The 17,891-nt window shown below is 41.4% G+C and overlaps 1 protein-coding gene across 1 annotated transcript in view; it reads left to right on the top strand.

Moving 5' to 3' along the window:
• LOC117542448 (collagen alpha-1(XXIV) chain) overlaps nucleotides 1-17,891 on the top strand; it is a 90,499-nt gene that overhangs the window by 9,179 nt on the left and 63,429 nt on the right. Inside the window, exons 2-4 of the mRNA XM_034210139.1 lie at nucleotides 2,910-2,980; nucleotides 13,294-14,642; nucleotides 17,496-17,549. Of these exons, the coding sequence (XP_034066030.1) occupies nucleotides 2,910-2,980; nucleotides 13,294-14,642; nucleotides 17,496-17,549 (1,474 nt within the window). The remainder of the gene's footprint in view (nucleotides 1-2,909; nucleotides 2,981-13,293; nucleotides 14,643-17,495; nucleotides 17,550-17,891) is intronic.

Genomic DNA, 17,891 nt, shown 5'->3' on the forward strand with positions numbered 1-17,891 from the left:
GGGGGCAGGAGCTCCCACAAGCAGTTTAGGACAGAGAGTGAATACACATGAGCAGTGGCAGAGCCAGGACATTTTCAGTAGGGTGGCCAGGATGGAACCAGTGATCATTTTGGGCTGGCATTGAAATCACTATTATATGAACATAAAAATACATCTCACTAGAAAATAAGGGGTTATTTAAGGCACCTACAACACACCTCTACATTATTTGGGATTAAGTGGTGGAATAGATCAAATAATATTCAGTATATCTAACAATTTTTTCCGTATTCCCGCAGGCAAAGTATCAACGAAGCTTACATTATACAAATGTAATGCAATATACAGACTGTTTAGCTTATGGTGATCAGCAGCCCTATGAGCTCATTCTCTCAGTGTATCATCAGGAATACAGAGACACACACACATCATTTAAATAAGAGTTTTTAAATTAAATGATAAGTTAAGAATAAACATCATAAATTAAATAACAATAAACAATAGCCCTTAATCCTGTAAGACCCCCGGTTGTAATTTTACAACATTACTTGAAGCTATCCTAAAAAAGTCAGTAAATTTAATTTAATTTTTTTAAAAGACTACATTTACATAGTCAAAAGGTCCTTTTGTTCAGCCTCACAATGCTATTGGGTAGTAAATGTGTTCATAGGTCCTGCCCTCTGGCCATACACGCCAGGGATTCTGGGCCCCATGGAAAGATATCACATTGGGCCCTACCACCAGGTCCAGGCCACGCCAACCAAGCACAATTGCTGTAACCACACCTCCAGAACCCAACTGACTCATTTATGCTTTAAATAACTCTACCTGTACAGGCTTGCATCTATCTTGTAGTCCAATACTAACTGCACAATATTTACTGACACTGAGCTGTGAAAATATAACACTTACAGTATGCGGGGACAGGGCTGCTAAGTCTAGAGATGGATCTGTTGGTCCTGGCACCAGGGGGAGGGACAACTGATTTAGTATGAATAGCTGCTCAAAATGTACCTGCATTTACTAAATGTCAGCTAAAATAGGAGTGAAATTAAAACCCTGTATAGATATTAACAGTACTTAATGTCAGCTTAGTAAAAAAAAAATATAACAATTATTATTTACAATGGACTACGCGTAGCTAACAGACACATTTCCACCACTCATAGACCACACCCACCTTTTCTTTGAAAAACTGGGTGACATACTGTCGCCCTTTAGTCCCTCTCTCTTGTCTTTCTCTCCTTGCTTTTCTCTTTTGAAAGCCTGACTTTGTGAGTCGTTGAGACTAGGTAAATACTAGCATCCCTGCTCCTAACATGCTCTCACTCTCTGCTAGAAAGTGCCAGCGGTGCTGCACTGCGTTTGGAGGCAGGACCAAACCATTACATGTAAATAGAAGGGGGTGTACAGAGGCTTTGGATAATTAACTTTTGGAAGAAAATAAGTTAAATGAATTGTAAGTTTAGTGAGTACATTATCAATATAACGTCCTATTAATGTTAATTCTTGATGAATGATGAAAGGTTACTTAAACATTTTTTTCTTAATGTTCTAAAATTGTTTGGGCCCCCGTGGTGAGGGTGTTTGGGGTGGCCAATAGGGTGGCCAGGATTCAGCTGGGGTGGCAGTGGCCACTCCCAGTCACCCCCCAGCTCCGCCACTACTACAGAGATGCTGTATTGCCCCTTTCACACCAACGTGGTTCCCGTTCTAGCTCCGTGCTAGAGATTTTCTGGTTCGGAACCAGCTTTTATTTTCAGCCCCCGTTTTGTTCACACCGCCCAGAGCCCGACTGGTGCTGCTGCGTAATGACGTCACCGTTTACATCGCTGTTTTCTCCCCAACGGCGTCGGGTCGATGATCGTGTTGCTTGTAATCATACGAAGCCAGATTAAATTAAATAACTACTTCTCAACCCTTGTACTTTTCTCCAGAGTGCCGTGGTTCATTGTTTCAGCTGCATTTACCGACCGCTGCAGTGCTGCCCGCTGTTTGGCATCACAACGCTGTTGTGAAAGTTTCTCTGGTAATAAATGGGTGCTGTTATTATAGCAACCGAAGCTAAACTGACTATCTTGACTACTTGTTGCTATCCTATTGTGGCATGCCGGCACATTTTACCGGCGTATTTTTCATTATGATTCTACTTGTTGATAGTCGGACATGAGTCATGACAACCTGTGCAGCCCATGTATTGATTCCATCCAATAGCTGCTATAATACAAAACAAAACGTTTGCCTGCTCTCCACAATGATCAATGACAGCGAACGGATGGTCAAAGTAAGGTACAAATAAACAGAATCACACTAAGCCTGGTTAGTGTTGCCTGACTTTATAAAGTGTGTTTTTTTTAATAAGTGTGTGGTTGCGTTCTAGTCACTTTGCTCAGCGCTACTGTTTGTTACAACTTTCATTTGCCGTACTCGCCATAAACTGTTATTGCTCAGGTTAATCCCGCCCCTGCCCCCACCTCCGACGTAAGCGTGACGTATGCGGTTCTTGCTAGACCGACTATTTTGTGGTTTTGTATTGCAATGTGAGGGGTTTTCGGAGCTTAGAGGTGGCTCAGCTGCGGTGTGAACAGGAAAAACCGGTGCTTTTCAGGCTCTAGCTCCGAACTGGCCCTGGAACCGCGTTGGTGTGAAAGGGGCATAAAAGAAACCAATGTGATTTTGGAACATTGAACAATGTAAATATATTCTAGTAGACCTCAACAATGGAATTATGATCAGTAGAAATGGCCATGTCATGGGACCTTTTAAAATGTTTCTCTCTTCTTATCAGGCTTAGTCATACATGTAACTGTTGTGTTTATATGTGTATTTCCCAGGGTCTTTTGGAGGAAAATGTACTTATTTGTGTAGCAGAATTGTTATCAGAATTGTTTTCAATTGGCTCAACACAATATGTTTATGTGTCCCTGTAGGTGGAACTTTATCCTGCTCCTGTCAGTATGCTCAGCAGTACTCTCTGCAGAAGAAGACTACCTAGCTCAAGGTAAACAACACCCTGATGTTTTTAAACACTTCAAATTATCTCTCTGACATTTCATCCACCCATATCTACAGCCAGTTTTTTGTTACCTCATCCATGTAAGCACATTTTCAAATCTTGGGGAAATAGAACATTGGTATCAGGTTCATACTTTGCATTGGCAGATAAATGATTTAAGAATGGTGAACCCCTCACATTGCAATACAAATGTTACAGTGCATGATTCACAGTACTTGTAGACAACAACTCAAAGGTGAATTGTGAAGCCGACAATTGAGCGGCCCGACCCAGCAAGGAGGCAGAGGCAGAACGTCCAAAATACAACCCGGTGTGGGCATTTATTAAATGATCAACACAATGACACACTGCCTCAATCCTGCTGTTGTTTCCCTGAGCACAGCCTGCAGCCACCAGGATCTCACACACACTTCCAGCCAACACAGACAGGGAAACAGAGCCTAAATACCCACACACTAATCAGCACAACAAGACACAGGTGAGGGGGGAGGAGACAACACAGGGCACCAGGTGCACACAATCAGCAGTAACATGGGGAAAGGGGAACACTTTTCAAAACAAAACCGAGACAGACAACCTAAAACACAGACAGATGCACACACTACATACACTTCGCCACCAACAAAGCTACACAATCCGTAACAGAGGCCGAGATCTATGGCCCCAGAGATCACCTCCGTTACATGAATATTTACCATTTTTGTTCCATATTGAAGCAAGTTTAAAGGGACAGTTGTTCAAGCAGTTATAATCTTTCCTTACTCCCTTTCCCGTGTTAACTTTTGCCTCAACATGTCGGCTCTTGCTCTCCAGGCCACAGCGTGAATGTACTGTAGAAGCAGTCTTAAAGGGGACCTATCATGCAAAATGCACTTTTTTATGTCTTTTATACATAAATGTGTCTCGGTGTGTCGGGGAACTCACGCAGCGTCAGAAAATAAAACCCTTTCTCTTTTCCTCCGTACCCACATCTTTTAAAAACGGGGGTACAACGAGCGGATACAGATTTGCTGCCGATATTACGTATTTTCGGATGGTGGACCCACAGAGAGTTGCTATCAGAAACAATGCCTGACGTGTTTTGGACGTAATATGGTATTTGTTTACATTAGCAAGCATCGCTAACACTCAGAGCTAACTTGTACTGGAGAGAGCATGTGTTTTTAAAAAGCAGGAAATAAAAAAACTCACCTTGTGGTAAATCCGTAAAAATTATTTTATTATTATTTTATATTTATATATATATTATTTGAGTTCCATACTGTTTCAGAAATAATCCTTGATGTGGTTTAGAACAGGATGGCGTTTTATCACAGCAGAATTTAACTTTATCTCCGGTATAATTCTGATCAGGCATTAGCTCCGCCTCCTCTTTGTATTTGTTCAAGCTAAGGACCCAAGATCCGCTTTTCTCAGGGCTGGAATAGAGGGATATCATATGAGCAGTGGCGAGCCGTGACTTTTATACCTAGGCCCTGACCACCCCCCCTTCTCTCGAAAATAAATAAATAAAAGAAGAGTTATTACCAGGGGTGCACATAACTGGTACGCATGCGCGGCACAAATCTAAATTGCGTAACGTCCCTTGTGTCACTACCACAGGGTCACTACGCGCCTTTGCGTACCTCAAAACAAAACACATTTCGTCTACACGTGTTTCTTGTCAACACTCAATGGAGTAAACTACTAGACATGTCAAAAATAAACAAAGACATTAAGCAGCTACGTTGCCGTTTCGCTCCCTGCAAAGAATCTTCGGACTTTCTATGACTGATTGAACTGGAGCTGGGCGAGCCGCGCAGGACATAACCGACGGACCTGTGAGGCTTAGATCACTTGACGACAGAGTTGTTCACCGTGTGCACAGACATGGTTAACGTCGGTATGAACAACATAATTGTGCCAAGTGGAGACAGCTGATCGACAGCTGGAACACAAACCACCAAATACAAAAACATAATTCAGATCCAGTCGTCATGCCTCCACACCGGGGGGATTCCCCGTTCACTTCTTACAGTTTCTCATCAAGGGGGTGTCTCCTGTCCCCTGGTACAAACACACTGCCTGAGGAAGGCTATGTGTATTGTTTTTGTCATTAACCTTTTTCGGGCCATTTATTTATTTATTTTGGTGACGATCCGACCTCCATGCTGCTCCCCTGTTCAAACTGCATCCACCAAACAATATGATTCTCGACCTCCCCAAAATAACCAAAATCTGACACGGTGTGAGATGTCTTTTTTAGCTGTTCTGTCGTCATTTGCTGCGATCTTCTTCATAAAGTCAGCCAGAATGAATGAATGGACGTTTCTTTGACTATTTATAGGCAAATATGGGCGTTACGTGAACCCCGCAAAAGCTGCACCGCATTTCGAGTCGGTTGTGATTTATAAAGGGAAACCGGCGTAGGAAGTGCTGTACGCACTTTCCTCGCCGGTGCGCAATGTTTGGTGAATCGGAAAATTTCGGAAAATGTCTGTACCTATTTTTTGGATTTCTACTACGTAAGCAACCTTCCCACGTGAATCCTACGCACGGCGTTATAAATGAGGCCCCTGATCACAACGTTCATGCTCTGTGGTCAAGCTGCTGCAGTTTTATTTACAACAAAATTGAGTAAACACACAGTTGCAAACTTACTCAGGGTGTTAATGGAAGAGTTTGAAATCAGACAGAGGTGGAATAAGTACTCAGATCTTGTGTAGGAATAATACTCTGTTACAGTACAAGTCCTGCATTAAAAATATTACTCAAGTAAAATGAGAAAAGTATTATCGAAATGTAAGTACCAAAAGTAAAAGTAGTCATTGTGCAGAATGGTCCAATTCAGAATAATATATATGATGTGTTTTATAATGATTGATCATTAAAGTGTTTTCAAAGCTGGTAAAGGTGCAGCTAGTTTGAATGACTTTGTATACTGCAGGGTAGCTTGTGAATTTACTCCAGGTGGAACTAAAGTCTGATTTAACACTTGATTATATTTCACATCATTAATCCAGATCTGTAAAGTAACTAAAGATATTAAATACATGTAATTAAGTAATAGTACACCATATACCTCTGAACTGTAGTGGAGTAGAAGTATGTAGCATCAAAGCCAAGTAAAGTACAAATATCTCAAAATTGTACTTAAGTACAGTACTTGAATAAGTGTACTTAGTAACTTCCCACATCTGAAATCAGATATGACTTCAAGTCATGTGATAATTTCTTAGTATTTGATCCTTCCACTTGGCCTCAGGAAATGCAAGGACTTCACAGTTTTCGCAACAAGTTTTGGAGAAAGCAAATCGGAGGCTTAAAAAGAGACAGGGAGGTGCATCTTCATCATCTTCATAATCTAGCATGCAAGAAGTGTAAATAGAGGACAGTGAAGGAGACACTGAGGAGGACCACGCTTTGTGTGGGGTGAGTACCAAACGCTGTCTCCTGGGGCTTCATTTATAAAGCGATATACGCTCAAAAAATGGCGTACGCCAGTTTCTACGCAATGTTTGCGATTTATAAAATACTAACTTGACGGGAAAACGTGCGGTCCTCCGCAAACTCTAACCCATGCGTACGCACTAAGCACAAAAACGGGAGAGACGAGAAACTGCGACACCGCGTTGGCAGAAGGAAGAATGGAGAGAAATATGTGGAAATAATACCATAAATAAAATGTTACCTCTCATTTATCATATATGAAGAATTCATTTTCAAACATTGATTAAAGCCAATCTTAAAATGATAAAACAAACGCCTGTTTGCGACTCCTCAGTGCACACAAAAACATAACTTGGAGAAATAAATAAATACGGATATGTTATTTAAAACCACCTGGAATATGTTGTGTTAATGTTATGAAATGTTTTCTCATAAATGATGCGGTAAGCAGGAGGACAGAATTACGTCTAAACTGACGCCGTGTTGCATTTCTATAGGTTGTAGATACGAGCATGGTTTTATATACTATCACGTTTAATCATGTGTTATGCCGTTTGCTAAGACTTGATAAGTCGCTCGTAAAACACAGGAGGTATTCTTTCACACACAGTGACGTCACAGCTACCCACAATGCAACGCGCGCCATATATTTTTTTATAAAGACGCCATTTTTCTGGAGGTGCAAAAATCCTGGCAAGCTAATATAAACAGCTAGCTAACGTAGCCAGGCAGAGCGCACTAGGTTTTTTTTCTGAATTAACGACCGAAGAAATCGCTGCATGTCTTCGGATGACATCTCTGGACTTGAGGGGTGTGCTCTAGGTCGTTACCAGCGTGAACTAGAGCTGTGTGGGTTGTTGGATGTACAATGTATGGAATTACGACCCTCAAAAGTGGCCTTCGGTCGATTTTGGCAGCATCTACGTCTATCTTCTGGAAACACCAGGTGAATACCCCACTTGTCACAATAATATTATCATGCCAATGCATATATGTGGTATTTTAGAGTTGACTATATTGATTAAGGCAATAGACTATGATATTCTGCTTGCACCTCGTGTGAAATGGCGGATACCGGAAGTACGGTGTCGCCCTCGGCCCAAAACCCGTATGTGTGTGTGAAAGAATGGAAGCTAAGAACACCATATGTGGTAAATTGTACAGCTAATATAACACATTAGTTGTATTTCCTTTAACTGGTGGATATAGGGTTGCTGCGGGGGGGTTGAGACTCACAGGCTGCAGTGGAGAGGCTGCGCACAGCTGATCGACAGCTGGGACACAAACCACCAAATACAAACAAATAATTCAGATCCAGTCGTCATGACTCCACACCGGGGGGATTCCCCGTTCACTTCTTACAGTTTCTCATCAAGGGGGTGTCTCCTGTCCCCGGTACAAACACACTGCCTGAGGAGGGATGTGTATTGTTTTTGTCATTAACCTTTTTCGGGCCATTTATTTATTTATTTTGGTGACGATCCGACCTCCATGCTGCTCCCCTGTTCAAACTGCATCCACCAAACAATATGATTTATCTCGACCTCCCCAAAATAGCCAGAATCTGACACGGTGTGAGATGTCTTTTTTAGCTGTTCTGTCGTCATTTCCTGCGATCTTCTTCATAAAGTCAGTCAGAATGAATGAATGGGCGTTTCTTTGACTATTTATAGGCAAATATGGGCGTTACGTGAACCCCGCAAAAGCTGCACCGCATTTCGAGTCGGTTGTGATTTATAAAGGGAAACCGGCGTAGGAAGTGCTGTACGCACTTTCCTCGCCGGTGCGTAATGTTTGGTGAATCGGGAAGTGGCGGAAAATGTATGGACCTATTTTTCGGATTTCTACTACGTAAGCAACCTTCCCACGTGAATACTACACACGGCGTTATACATGAGGCCCCTGGTACTCATCTGAGTAACTCACTAAAAAAGTGATGTGCACCCCTGGTTATTACGTCACAACGTAGACTTCAGCGGAATATCAAAACAACGGCCCGGGGTGCAAAATGCATCAATGACAGCGACCCTCTACCACACAAAACAACACCATTTATATAAACACCTATCATGACATGGTACCCACAGCCAAGTAACAATTAAAAATGAATTAAGTCGGCACGGCGGCCCACATTGAAAATGACTTAGGCCTACCTTTGATGATCAAATCACTTAAACACAAAGTCCATCCTCCTGTCCTTTTGGATGAAGCACTTGATGGCGGGGTCATGCAACTGATCCTTTGCTACTCCAATGTATCATTGTAACTCAATCTTGAAAATTACTCGGTTAATAATTTCGCAACGATGTCATCACTATCACTGACATGAGCCATCATGAACGAATCTATCGAATCATGAACAAATCTATCGATTAGATTTATGATTCGAAAATTATAAAAGTAGGGTAGACATGTGGATATCATCCGGCTGAACAAAACGTGCATTTATCTAACAGGTTCGTTTTCCACAGACCTTATTTCGAGCTATTTTCCAAAATCCTATGGAGAAATCCCATTGCTTTTTTGTTGAGGGAACCCGAGCGCAGCTTTCGGGTTTTAGGATGCGTCACTGCACCACATGTATAACACACATGCATAAACTTCACAGTGTGCGGAACTTGTCATAAAGTTGGCGAAAATAAAGCCCACCCATTTAGAGGGAAGATATGATTGGTCAATTGCAGTGGCGGCTGGTGTAAAATATTTTTGGTGGGGCTATGGAAATAGGGACCAAACCATACTAGGGCGGTCCGGGGGAGACATTTTTGAGAAATGACCCCTTAAATTATGACTTCTGGTGATGTTAGAGGGGGGGGGGGGGAGGACAAATTGAGGCTTACAAATATGAGATAATCCATAATCTTCAGTGTGGTTAGTTATGAATCTTCCAAAACTGTGCAACAGTACAGTAGGCCCACACAAACTGCAGAACACTGTTGCTTTGTGAACACTCAAATGATGTAATTCCCATGTAAAATCAGGAGACTAAATACGAACTGTGTGTGTGTGTGTGTGTGTGTGTGTGTGTGTGTGTGTGTGTGTGTGTGTGTGTGTGTGTGTGTGTGTGTGTGTGTGTGTGTGTGTGTGTGTGTGTGTGTGTGTGTGTGTGTGTGTGTGTGTGTGTGTGTGTGTGTGTGTGTGTGTGTGTGTGTGTGTGTGTGTGTGTGTGTGTGTGTGTGTGTGTGTGTGATACTTGCCAACCCTCCCGATTTTCGCGGGAGACTCCCGATTTCATTGCCCTCTCCCAGTTTTCTCCTGGGGTCATATTTCTCCCGATTTCTGACAAAATCAGATTTACTCACGACTGTTCCACTCTGACTTTAATACAGCTACACCATTGTTTGGTTTTCATGGTAGCGCTTCTCTTTAGCAGTGCGCGCAACTCAAAGTTTGAGAGGGTGAGGAAGATGAAACCTGAACAAGAATCGACAACTCCACCCTCTGCTCACTCCTTTCCTGTAAAATACAGGTCCAGCCCACACATATGCTCCATGGTGCTACAGGCATTGCCCTTACAACTACAATAAGCATGTAAATGTTAATCTACAGCTCCGGCGATCCACTAGCACCGGAGTCTCCACCTGCAGACGCAGCCATCCTCGACAACTACTGTAGCCTCACCTTGGATACGAGTCCAAACAACTCACAGACACACAGGCCAGGGCGCTGACATAGCGCCCTTTGAGCATCAGGTCTGACGACGCTGATTGGCTGAAATTATGTTTCGGCGGCATAGTATACAGATAGCAACAGTCAGCTTGTTGGCTGCTGCTGCTCTGGCTGAGAGCTCCTTTCTACCGCCCGGACGAGAGAGGGTAATGATGCACGCTGCGGCCAGGCATGAAACATGTGACTTATCAGTAACTTTAGACATCGTAAAACAATTTTAAACGAGATTTTATTGTAGATTATACATTTTACTGATACCAACTATATAATATTTACCCTGTTCACTAAAAATAAAAATAAAATATATATTTATTTATTTATTTTTAATTTTTAATGACAATCAAACATGTGGGAAGAGGGGGGGCGGCGCCCCTAGCGCCCCTATGGGCCGGCCGCCACTGGTCAATTGTACTGTCATTTTACATTACTCTCTCGTTGAGTTACCCTAGCTGGCCCTCTGTGAATGGACAGCAGGACCACCAATCAGCTCCTGTCTTCACAGTAACTCGCAGAGAGGGCCAAAGGAGCTTCTTTAATTTAACCCTTCACATTCCAATAGAAACTGAACAGGCAGATTCGAAGGATTTATTTCTTTGGAAATGTTATTTTAAATACAATTAAATCAAGTTATTTTGGTAAAACTAATGAAAAATACAACTAAAAAAATATTTAAGAATAAATGACAACACATCATAGACATGTTTTTAATATATCTTTATATATCTGAGACCCATAATATATGCCTAAAAATAGCATGATAGGTGCACTTTAATAGCCTCTCAACTCTTGTTGATTCTCCAGATGCCCATCTTTTTCCTCCCAGTGCTCTCATCTGTGGTCCATCAGAGAAGGCTTGAAATATGTCACGTGCAAACATAATTTGAAGTACATGCTAAGGAGAACTCTCTGGGAAAGTACACTAATCAGTCAGACAAAGAGAGAGAGGAAATGCATCACTGTCAGGAAAACTTCACAGTGAACGCACACTGAACTTAAGGTTGACCTCACAATGAATCTTGACATATAAGATCACATCTGTACATGTATGTGCACTGTCTTGTCTACTGCCTCTTTATCAAATTGCCTCATGTGTCCCTCCCCTTATTCCGTCTTGTATCGTCTTCCCCCCCCACACATCTATAGTCTATAATCTAAAGCCCACTCCAAGCAGGATCAATCCATCAGAACGAAAAGAGGAGGAATGCACACAGAGTGCTAGAGCAGCTTGTCTTCACATATGAGACAGGTTAATTGGAATCTGGGCTGACTTTACCTGGGGCTAAGAATGTCAAGGACATCTCAGTGCACGCTTGGATCAGCGGCAGATAGATAGTCTCTCTGCGTGAGCTGCAGGACTATAAATGCTGCAAAATAACATCAAAGACGATGAACCACATGTCTTATTTCTGTTTATCAGACATTCTCCCCTTGTTTATCTGTTCCCGCCAAAGCCCTGACACAGAAGAAAGAATGCTTCTGTTTCTGTTTTCAGTGTTATATCAACCCATATATGAGAGAAAAGCTACTACGGGCCTCCACTTTTATCCAATAAGTACTCCTTCCCCTAGTAGCTTTATGAATTAGTAGCCAAATACTAACTTTTTAATCGCGTATAAAATGATGTGTCCTTAGAGATCATTCACCTGCTTCAACCCCCCCAAAATCATACTACTAAATGCCACAACTACTTTTTCTCAGTTCTAGAAATGTACAGACAGACAGACAGACAGACAGAGCCATATACCACTATTTTGTTTCTTTTGTGAGAGAACCTGATATTTAGCTTAAAGTACATTTTATTTGAATGGTGACAAACTTACGCTATTAAATGTTGATCATTCTTGTCTGGACAGTTCTTAAAATAAGGTAAATATCTGCATCAAGCATGATCCAATTGTTTGAAGTCTAAACTTGTACAACTTCAGGTTTGATTTATGCCACTGATAAAATACTTTAATTCCTGCTGCTTTCTTCTTATACAGATCTTCCTTATACGAAGTGAGCATCTGGTAGCTTGTTCAAACAATTCTCCTGTCAACATTTCAGAATTTCAGAAGTTATAGGCAATTTGATTTGATCCCCTGACCAAGGTAAAGGTCAAGTGTGTACAGACGTGCAACTTTTCTGAAATAGGCAAGTTACGGCTTTGATGCCTTTTTTATTCTTTTAGTGTTTGCAGTACAGCTGTTAAAAGTGTGAACCTTGGCTAAACAAATACTTTAAGACGATGATGCAGTTGAAAATGTTGCTCTAGAAATGCATATCAGTGATCAAGTTAGTGCATTCCGTTTCCCCTCAGCAATGAAAATCAACGAACCCCTCTTACCTCTTCGTACTCACATGATATTCATCTCAATATTCCCCTTCTCTTTTGAGAAGATGTACAGGTCAGCTTCTAAAATGACAGACACAATCCGTTATTGATTTGATGTGATTTACATTTACGATATGTATCAGCTATACTTCCCATTTTTCCCTAAAGCTATAACCGCTCATTACTTACATTCTGTATGTGATACATGTAACATGTCCTCCAACCTAGTTATAAGTCTATTGCTTTTACTCAAGCCAAAACTGCACAGACTATTCTATGTCTCCAAATCATTTTAAGTGTTTTGGCCTGGCCGACAGGGCCACACTGGCAGCCAACTTAACATAAAGTACCTGTGGGCATTAGGAAATAATGACAGGACCATTTGGAGGAAATCTGCTCTTCTCTGGTGGCAGATTGATTAAAAAAGGCTGTGTGGACTGGTTTCCTGTATCCTTGTCAGGCCCCATCCTTCTATAGTCCCTCTCCACTCATCTGGATCACAGCTGCCTTCTGGTACTTCCTACCAGAGAAAAACAGGGAGAGCTAACCAGCATCCTGGGAGACTGACCAGTTACTTATTTTCTTAGAATTTGATTAAACAAATAATTTAATGTTATGTAATGTCCCACATGTGTTTGCCTTTGTTGTATTGTATTTGTTCTCGAGCTAACAGAAGTGCCACAATATCTATAGATATTTTATAGTAATTTCAGACCACCTTATGGTTGAACTCATTTGTATGAATGCCACTTTTTAGTACCGAAACCGTTTATTCTTGTTTTGGTCAAGACGTTAAAAGTGCTGTGTCATTTTTTTGTTTGAGTTGAAATTCTTTGTGATCCAATCCTGGCCTGTTAACTTACCACTGCCTCCTCTGTCCTTTTAGGAGTGGATATCCTCTATCAACTGGGGCTTACAGCTCAAAGCAGCAGAGGCGAGAGGACAAGCCCACCATCAACTACTTACACCACTGTTCCCTCGTCTTTGAATTTTCCAGTTTCTGGATATGGGGTATTACTCGACTCAAACTCCCTCTATGAGGCTCCAGCAGGCAGTCTGTTCTCGCCTGAGATTGGCGAGGAGTTCTCTGTCGTTGTTAGCCTAAGCTCATGGCGAGCAAACAATGCTTTTCTTTTTAGTGTCAGAGATGACAGGGACAGGCTGCGATTTGGCATCCAGCTGCTGCCACGCAGAGTGGTGGTTTACACTGCTGAGAAAGCCTCCATCTACTTCAACTACAACTGGCAGGATGGGCACCAGCACCATTTTGCTGTTGGTGTACGTGCGCGCTCAGTATCCTTCTATGCAGATTGTGGGGCGGTGCAACAGCGAGAGCAGACCCTGGGGAGATCTCAGACACTGGGAGATTTTGGGGGTCTCTTCACACTTGGGAGGATGAACTCAAAAGCGGCACCATTTAATGGTCGAGTCTGCCAACTAGATATCTATCCTTCAGCCCAAGCTGCCGCGCACTACTGCAAATACCTTAAAACACAGTGCCGGCTGGCCGACACTTACAGATTGCCTTTGCCCCATCCTGGTTCAGATATTGAGGCAAATGACCGGCCTTCTGACCCCTTGAGTGTGTCTATTGTTGGAGTAGCAGCTTCCCATCATACCCCCTTAAAAGCCACGTCAACTTTAAACGTGCCACCAGGTAGTATGGTCACACAGCATCCTCAAATGGGGGATCAGAGCCACATTTCCAAATTGGATTCCCATGCCCTCTCAACCATATCCTTACCCCAGGCTGACAGCCCCACCATTGCTACTCTGAGTCGACGAGCAGTTCTGGATCTATCTGGAACTATCACCACTACCAACAATGTTTTGGAAAAAGAGAGTAGCCCTCAGGAGGACACTGTTGTCTCTGAAAACATTACAGAGGAAGAGAGCAGCTCTGGGAGCCTGCAGACTCCAGAAGCCAAACCTGGCCTGATTTCCCTAGTCAGGCAAAGTCGAGTGACGGAAGGACTCAGGAACAACTCCATCACCAGCTCCAAGGACTCTCGCTCTGGGCCCCATCAGACTCATCACCTCCTGGAGACTCATCTTAGAGCCAATGGCACCACGTTGTACCGGGAGAATCACGTTGACACATCAGAACAGCACGACCTGGACGGCAACTACGATGATGTAGACGTGGGAGAATATGATTATGGATATGAGGATCCAGAATATTTTTATGACTACGAAGATGGTTTCCGTGGCCCCAAAGGAGAGCCAGGTCTTGCGGTAAGTGACTGAATTTCTGAATGACAAGTAAAGCTATGAGTGTCTGTGGAACATAATTCGAAGACTAGAGGCACAAGTCGGTGCATTGCAGCACATGTTTAAATGGAAAATATTCATACGAGGCACTTAAAGGTAATTTATGACCATCACATTTGAAATGCTATGTAAAATTTGGCTTTGTTACATACATACAGGATATATAACAAGATATTTGGCAGGGCGGTGTAGTGATTTAGTGGTGATGGCATCCAAGCACTGTTCTTTTTTCATGTATCTACAAGTTGTTAAAATAACACATCATTCCCTTGCTGAAATACTGCCAGCAACTTTGAATCGTATTATGTTAGAGAGAATATTTCATCTGACGGTTGAAGGTATACCCTTGCAAAGAAATCAAGCCATAATGATGTAATCTGCCTGTCAGCATGGCTTTGCATCTGAACATGCTTTTATAGTTTAGATTTAAAGGTTGTGCTAATGTTTCCATGAATGAAATGTGTCAGGTATGTTTAATTTAGGAGTGTGTAAGATGTCTGGACTCATCTACCAGTTTCCATAGCTCATTTTCAAAGTGCTTACAGGTATTTAGGTGGAAAAAGGCTTTGCCAGCACTGAGTCGTTGCACTTATTTCCACTTCTCGCACTGAACTGCAGTATTGTGAGCATGATATCGTCCAAGCCTCAACTACTCCGACCACTTTGATACATGCATGCTTTAAAACATTGATCAACCGAGTCAGTGGCCAATCTGTGTCATTGCATCTATGTTTAAACTTGGAAAAAAACCCTGGTTTACTTCCTCAGGGGAAATATTTCATAGTTGTGCAGCCAAATTACTAGAAAGACACATGGCTTGTGCAGGGTGAAAACGTGCGCCTGGTTAAACCCAGCAATCCTGCCAGTTTTTTTTCTTCACCTAAACCCTCTGTGTCGTAATCCCAGGTGTTTTGAGAGGGACCCATTCTGGCTTTTGAAATCATTATAATTAATGGGACCTGTTTAGATCAAGTTTTTTTTATTCTGAATTATAAAAATGCTTCAGAATAAATATAAAGGCTTGAAAAAGAGAGTAAGGTTTTGACTTCAGTTAGTCATCATTGCTTCCTTAATGCATTCTGGTTATCTCTCAGTTACCTGCTCTGTTAAAGCAACCCACTGTACGTCAGACGGCTTGCTTATTGACTGCATGTTGGGTAATATTTGAAGTGGCATGATAGTGTCACACGATGCTATAAGTTCTGATGACTAATTCTACACTTTAACTACAAAGAAATGTGCCTTTTTGAATTGCCTATAGGAAAATATTTAACATTTCTTGTCAGCACAGATGAAGCATTTATCTTTTTACATCTGTTTGTTGTGGTGAAGGCGGTGGTGTGCTCACTGTTTCCATGTTTCTTTGTGTGGGAGTCTAGAGGAACAAACAGCTGTTTCTTTATTCATATCTCCCTCTGTGCCAATCTACTGCTCTTTCCAGGGATGAGGATGCTCAAAGGCATTCTATCCAAATGTTTTGCTGTAGCAAAAAATCTACAATATCAAATATCAATTTCATAAATACAGTATAACAACAACATATTTTCAGGTGTGAATATGTTTTGTAAGTGTTTTATGACTATGGCTGGCCTTACAGAGCAGTAGAAAACCCTAAAGGATAAATAGCTTCCTTGAAGGAATTTCCTACTGACTCCTTAATGTTGTCCATTAATTACAATTGCTGTTCAGCTCTGTAATCTTGAATAAACCTCTACTTTCAGGGGAATGACATTACTTCTAACACATTTTTCAGAATAAAAGGATTTGTCCTGCTATATCTGATATACTTTGTATCTTTATTTAAAATCCCCTTTATCAATTAAGATATTTCAGAACTCGGCTGCCTGATATTTGTCTAATCTGATCATGATGCTTTGTTTGTCCTAATGTCTTTTTGAATCTTCATAGTCTCCCTGAAAGGCATTTTCTTGTCAAAACGTTTAGAGGAAGTCCATTTCCACTGCAGGTCAGAACTGACACATCTGTGCCTGTACAAAGCAGTTGGAAAGATCAAATATGCTGGCAGCAATTATAGCAATATAATGAACAAGCAGCATGAGTTAGGAATGACATACTCAGACGAAAAAACCCTTTACTCCACAAGGTACTATACACATGTAACAGTGAAGGTGGATCCAATGGTTTTCAAAATGTAGCTCTGCCTAGTTAGAATTTAAAGACATTTGTTAAATAATGTTAGATGTGTCCTTGACTAATTTACAAGGTCAAAGCCCATTGTTGAAGCCTTGGTCATTTATTGATCCTCCAATCTGTTTAACAAATACATGGCTCTTTGATGGACACACCACTTTTTACTAAATGTAACTTTTAATAAATTATATATATATATAATATATATATATATATATATTTGGAAATTATAAAAAACCTTCTACCAAAACACAGAAAGAAACATCAGATTCCATTCAGCATGAGTCTTTATACCGGGACATGTCATGCTTTCGTCACATATGTTTCATACTATGTCTTTCAATGACGAAGGATTAAGTTAATCCCACGAGCTGACCAAAGGATGATGTTGTCAGTCTCATCTCAAGAATGTAATTTGAGCCTTCTGCTCAGAATTCCTAATAGAGCTTTTTGTTGAAAACAGTTGGCTTCTGTCTTTGAACTTCATAGCTCTTACATAAATATAGCACATATTCTTCATTGCAGAGGCCTGGACAGTGAACTGCATGTTATTGCTTGTCATTAACATACTCTATCTCTCTTTCCCCCCCCTCACTCTCTCTCTGTCTCACCCACTCCCTAAAACATACCCTTCTTTTTCTCCCTGTCCCTCCGTCTCTAATTTAGGGTCCTCCTGGTCCCCCCGGTTTACCTGGTTCTTCCGGAAAAAGAGGTCCTCGGGTGAGTAAATTGCGCTAAGGTCACGGTACAATGGCAGATTTAAAAATAACAAAACAACCAAGTCTTATCTATGGATTAAGAATAGTATTATGACCGTTTCACTAAATGTGACAGTGGCAAAATATAAAAAAGGGGATGCTTTTATAACTAGCAGACGTGTTTCTTTTATAAAGTAGAAAACTGCTGTTAAACTTTTATTTAGGATGGTTAGTAAACATGTGCCAAGAAAGACTAATCCAAGATAATATAAACACAAATACGTTTTTGCTGGTCATAAAAGGAAAATACAAATGAAGAGAAAAGTCAAGGACAAAAAGTGCTGTTTTGTTTAGATTTAGATTT

The sequence above is a fragment of the Gymnodraco acuticeps genome, unplaced genomic scaffold (assembly GCF_902827175.1).
Source record: "Gymnodraco acuticeps unplaced genomic scaffold, fGymAcu1.1, whole genome shotgun sequence".
NCBI classification, from domain to species: domain Eukaryota; kingdom Metazoa; phylum Chordata; class Actinopteri; order Perciformes; family Bathydraconidae; genus Gymnodraco; species Gymnodraco acuticeps.